The sequence below is a fragment of the Sinocyclocheilus anshuiensis genome, unplaced genomic scaffold, assembly GCF_001515605.1.
Source record: "Sinocyclocheilus anshuiensis isolate Anshui unplaced genomic scaffold, SAMN03320099.WGS_v1.1 scaffold2019, whole genome shotgun sequence".
NCBI classification, from domain to species: Eukaryota; Metazoa; Chordata; class Actinopteri; order Cypriniformes; family Cyprinidae; genus Sinocyclocheilus; species Sinocyclocheilus anshuiensis.
In genome coordinates this window covers 158,271-163,367 of record NW_015548326.1, presented here as the reverse complement: position 1 = coordinate 163,367, position 5,097 = coordinate 158,271, and the positions used below count along the sequence as shown (strand labels likewise).

General features: G+C 34.9%; 2 protein-coding genes across 6 annotated transcripts in view; both read right to left on the bottom strand.

The window, feature by feature from the left end:
* Positions 1–1,133, bottom strand: part of LOC107656479 (dual specificity protein kinase CLK2-like) — a 9,995-nt gene extending 8,862 nt beyond the window's left edge. For both annotated transcript variants that reach the window (XM_016444360.1, XM_016444361.1), the window contains exon 1: positions 1,013–1,133. The gene's annotated coding sequence lies outside the window, so the exon portion shown is untranslated. The remainder of the gene's footprint in view (positions 1–1,012) is intronic.
* A 449-nt stretch (positions 1,134–1,582) lies between these two features.
* The window catches only part of LOC107656477 (histone-lysine N-methyltransferase SETDB1-A-like), a 16,194-nt gene continuing 12,679 nt past the window's right edge, over positions 1,583–5,097 (bottom strand). For all 4 annotated transcript variants that reach the window (XM_016444354.1, XM_016444358.1, XM_016444357.1 and 1 more), the window contains exons 16-22: positions 4,379–4,548; positions 4,078–4,305; positions 3,917–3,961; positions 2,682–2,759; positions 2,384–2,586; positions 2,196–2,284; positions 1,583–1,973 (exon numbers count right to left, since the gene is read on the bottom strand). In XM_016444354.1, coding sequence (XP_016299840.1) covers positions 1,856–1,973; positions 2,196–2,284; positions 2,384–2,586; positions 2,682–2,759; positions 3,917–3,961; positions 4,078–4,305; positions 4,379–4,548 — 931 coding nt within the window. In that variant the 3' untranslated portion in view covers positions 1,583–1,855. The remainder of the gene's footprint in view (positions 1,974–2,195; positions 2,285–2,383; positions 2,587–2,681; positions 2,760–3,916; positions 3,962–4,077; positions 4,306–4,378; positions 4,549–5,097) is intronic.

Here is a 5,097-nt window from a genome sequence, read left to right as displayed (position 1 = left end):
GACTTTAGTCTTTGCAACTTTACAGATCTTCTTTATGCACCAAGAGCTTGTAACACTCCAACGAGAAAGGAAAAATTTTAATCGCATCATATGACCCCTTTAAAACACTTGAAGGACAGACAGAATGAGACGTTAACTTAACATAAGAAAATCTGAGATTTTAATTAATAAAATTGGCCACGTTATTTTTATTGTATGGTTGACACACGTTAGTGTTAAGCAATACTGAATAATGCATGAAGGGTCACTCCGGTCTGCATGGAAAACTTTATATGATATCAAAGATTTTTATGCATATGTATTATGCATGAACACATATTAATAAGGGAGAAAATTATATGAGACCTCAGAAAAAGAAATTAGAGTTAATAAATAATAATTAATTAACTATTTAAATATAAACATGTATTTAAACGCGCTAGAGAGCATCTAACATCTGGCAAGAAAGTAAAACAAACAGAAAGCTGACGGGTTATAATGCAGAAATCCTGCCTCCAACTATACCAAGACCCAGTTATTCGAGACAACTTCTATATTTAGCGGAGAAGCCGCGGACCAAGATGTAACAAGCAAGGAAATACCAAGAACCTCGAAATTAACGGTAGTAACGAACGTGAACAGATTTACAGTTGTTTAATATATATAATAAGGAGAAAAAAACGACATTTTATCAGAAACTAATGGATAGGCTAACCAACTAACGTTAGCTCAAGTTGTTATTGTTTTTCATCACGATTTCTTTTACAATGTAACAGCAGGGAATCCATTTATTAGTCGTCTCTATTGTTATAAAATGTGCGGCAATGTCGATACATTACATGGCATCGTAACGTTTGAAACACAGCAGATAAATATGATATTTTTCTAGCTGACCAGCAGCTCTTCGCGTCGACGGCCATTTTGAGATCTTCTAATCTTCAACGGGCCATTTCTCAAATGCTCGTTCGTGGGTAATTCGGCTGAGAGCGGGGCAAATAGTGACAGACAGTAAAAAAAAATGTTTTGTAATCACCGTCTTAGCAGCCAGTCCTGTCCGTTTATCCCAAAGAAAATCCGTGTTTACGCTTCGCCTCCAATTTTCTTTCTCGGGCCCAATTAAACAGTGAAGAAAAACAACTTCCGGTCCCTCCTCCAACATTCTTTATACGCGCGCGTGCCATTTGCACATCCGACGTAAACAACGCAATATTTATTCCGTGATGATCCGCAAAAATGTGCAGTTACCAAATAACAGTTACTACAATAACCACAATGTCTTCACAAAAAGAAAACAAAGTGGAAAAAAGAAAGAAATCTTATATTTGAAAGGGATTCGTTTATTTTGATTTTACAGTAGTAATAATTGTAGTTATTTTATGTTTGATACTACAGTGAGACTAACACAGTAGACAATTGTATATATTACACATATCATTTTTACACACAAAAGAGAAAAATGTATTCCCCCTCCCCCAAAGTGATTATTTTAATATTGTTCATACTTCGCTTTTTTTTTACCTGCATATTTGACTTAAAATAAATTACATACAAGACAAACATTACACAAAAAGTCGTTTTTGATATTTGCAAATTTTATTTACAAAAAGTCATTTTTGATATTTGCAAATTTTATTTACATCAAGTAAGTGGCTATTAACAATACTCGTAGAGGTTAAAAACAATAAAAACAGACAAAACAATAAAAGCAACAACACAAACTTGAATATATTTTATTATTCTTTTCATATTCAAAGGGTCATGATTGGAATGCTCTTCCAGAACAGTGTCACAACTATGTTTCTGATGGCTTGGTGAAATTGTTTACAATGATAACACCTCTATTAAAGTTGTAGTGTTTTTTGTTGAAAGCAGTATATCAGAGCAGCCTTCCTGTGCACTGCAGAGAGCCACAGCAGCAGAGCAGAACCTTCCCCTCCACACTGCCAACCTCATAGTTATAATCCCACATCACCTCTGTACCCGCCTTGATGCGCCTGGTAAAGAGAGATCAAAGGAAAAACAGAGTAAGACAACTTTCTGGTCTGGATATAACATTTAAAAATATAAATAAATAAATAAAGGCCGCATGTGTTTTATAAAAACAATATTAAAAATAGCAAGAGTTTCCACATAAAACTTAGGTCAACCACTCATTTTTAAGTAAAACTTCAGTTTCTGTAATAGAAAATCGAGCTGGTATTAATCAAGGCACTGACTTGCTGGCAAAGAACGCCACCCATGGAAACCGTAGGTCATGTGTGTCGACAAAGACGTTCTGAACAAACAAATTCGGACTGCAGCTATGCTGTAGAGAGATGCAGAATTAAGAGTAAAACAAAATATTTACAAACTTTTCTTCAAACTTTTTTTCGTCCACAATCACGAAAGGCTAAGTTTAGCTTACGTTGATGAAGCGGCCGAGGTTGCCCTCTTGTCTGGCATCAATGATGTAACAGGTCTCCTCGCCGTTGAACAGTCTGCGGGTGTTGTTGCCAGTTAGAGCGGTCCTCGTTTTCTCATTCTTTGCATCCGTGGTTACTAGTGGTTTTACTCTTCTCTGGAATGACTTTCTGGCAAAGCAACGCTTTGGACCTGAGGTTTCTTGACCTGTAGACACAAATTATAGACTTAGCAAATTCAATAAAACACTAAAAGTATAAAATGAGGAACAGAAATGGAGAATAGAGAGAATGGAAACTGACCGTCCTCTCTCATTTGTTTGGTCACTTTCTTCTGAGCATCTTTAGATGTTTCATGTGGCTTATGGGATAGTTTTCTCACTGAACAGGTAAAGAGGACAGGTAAAAAAAAAAAACATCAAGTAAGTTTGCTACACAGTGTTCCCGAAACATTAATTTTGTCTTATTAGTTACTAATAATTATGTACTTTTCCCATCACCAGCAAAGAATGATTTAAAAAGATTAAAAACATGTTTAACTGAAATAAAATTAAATAAAAAATATTAGATGAAAACATAACTAAATGAAATTTAGAAATGGTGCCTTGGCAACTAACTGAAATAAATACTAAAATAAGTTCAAGCACTAAATTACTAAATGGTAAACTGGAAATAATCAAAAACTAAAACCTAAAACTGAAATAAAAATGAAACCAAAGTAGTAATATTTACAAAAAAAACTAAAACTAATAAAAAAGACAAAAACTGGAAATATATAAATTCAAATATACTAATTCAAAACTAGGCCTGTCACAATAACAACTTTGTTGTGCGATATATTGCCCCAGAAATAATTGCGATAAACAATATCATTGTCATTTTAAGACCATTTTATGCCACTGAATATATAATCATAAAATAAAAGCATAATAATGCAAGAAGGCCAACACACTTCCAAATGACAACAAACTTTTAGATCATGGAAATTAAGTATCAAAATATTAGATACCTTAAAAAACTTGAATAAATAGTAAATAAAAATGTTCTAACAAAAAGTGCAAAGCAACAATTACAAAAAAAAGAAAGAAAAATGCACAAAGAACTTGTCTGGAGATTTTTCCCTGACCTTCTGTTCTCTGTAAATTAAGGGTGCACACTATTGCTGAAAAACACAATCACTACTTAGCAGTAAGATGTCCGTATGCACAAAGGCACAGGTCCCTAAACAAGGCCATATCTGCAGATGCAACTTTTTTTGTAAAAGCATTTTTTAAATTTGAACTAGCGCCTCATGACTACACCACGTTATGTACGAGAAGCTGCAAAAGACACAGGCGGAAGTGGAGTGTAAAAAACATGATGACATTAATTTTTATGTGAATATAATGGGCGATATATTGCGTCACCAAAAATTATTGAGGTCATGTACATATATTGTGCGATAAGTCGATATATTGATTATTGCGACAGGCCTATTCAAAACATTAATAAAAACAATAATAGTATAGAAAAAAAATACTAATAACACTGCATCTCACCTTCCACTTCTTGTTCTGTGTCCAGCTCCATAGGTTCTTCTCTTTCTATGGAAAAAGCAACATAAAAGATTTCACAGTTGCACACAGAAGTGAAAAGACATGCAATTGTTTGGCTAATATGTGCAAATGCTCATAAGGCTGAATATTTACACACACCACACCTTCACTACTGCTAGAGTCTTCTTGGTAGAGAGTGTTTTTCCGTAACGGCCCTGTTTTCATGGTTATGGTCTTCTTGTTGCTTTCGACCTCTGTGTCCGAGCAGTACGCCGCGCTCTCATAACCCTCTTTCGGTTTCTCCACACCCTCAATGAAGTCAAGGTTGGCCAAATAGTCATTGCCGGACACTGTGTCATCCTCATTCATTCGGTCTTCGTTTATTATTTTACCTGTGAGGTGATAGACGGAGGTGATGGGAGGAATTTTGTTGTGTTTAAAGAACTAAAATTTATGTTCACTTACCAGTGAAAACACACACAAATGTGCCCTTGGCTACATCATCTTTGCAGCGGATGCCCCATCCCTTGTGCTGTGTCATGAAGAGCTCCAGCCGCAGCTGCAGACCATGCTGAACCAGCCTGTTGCTGCATGTTCTCGGATCACAACGGCACAGAGGGTTACACTCATACACCCTACAGGGATGGAAGTGGAAGTGTAATGTAATTTTTGTGGTTAGAAATGTTATACACTACCGTTTAAAAGTTTGGGCTCAGTGAGTTTTCTTTTCTTTTTTGAAAAAGAATGATACTTTTATTCAGCAAGGTAAAGACTTCAATTGTTACAACTAAATGTTGTACTTTTGAACTTACCATCCATCAAAGAGTCCTGAAAAAATGTATCATGGTTTCCACAAAATATTAAGCAGCACAACTGTTTCCAAGATTGATAATAATCAGAAATGTTTCTTGAGCAGCAAGTCAGCATATTAGAATGATTTCTGAAGGATCATGTGACACTGAAGACTGGAGTAATGAAGCTGAAAATTCAGCTTTGCTATCACAGGAATAAAATACATTTTAAGATATATTAAAATAAATGCAGTCTTGGTGAGCATAAGAGACTTTTAAAACATTTTAACCACAAACTTTTGAACAGCAGTGCTATCAAAATTATGTACTGATCTGAGAACAGATCATAATAACAATATTTTTGACAATAAAATGTAGTAACAATGTGTTACA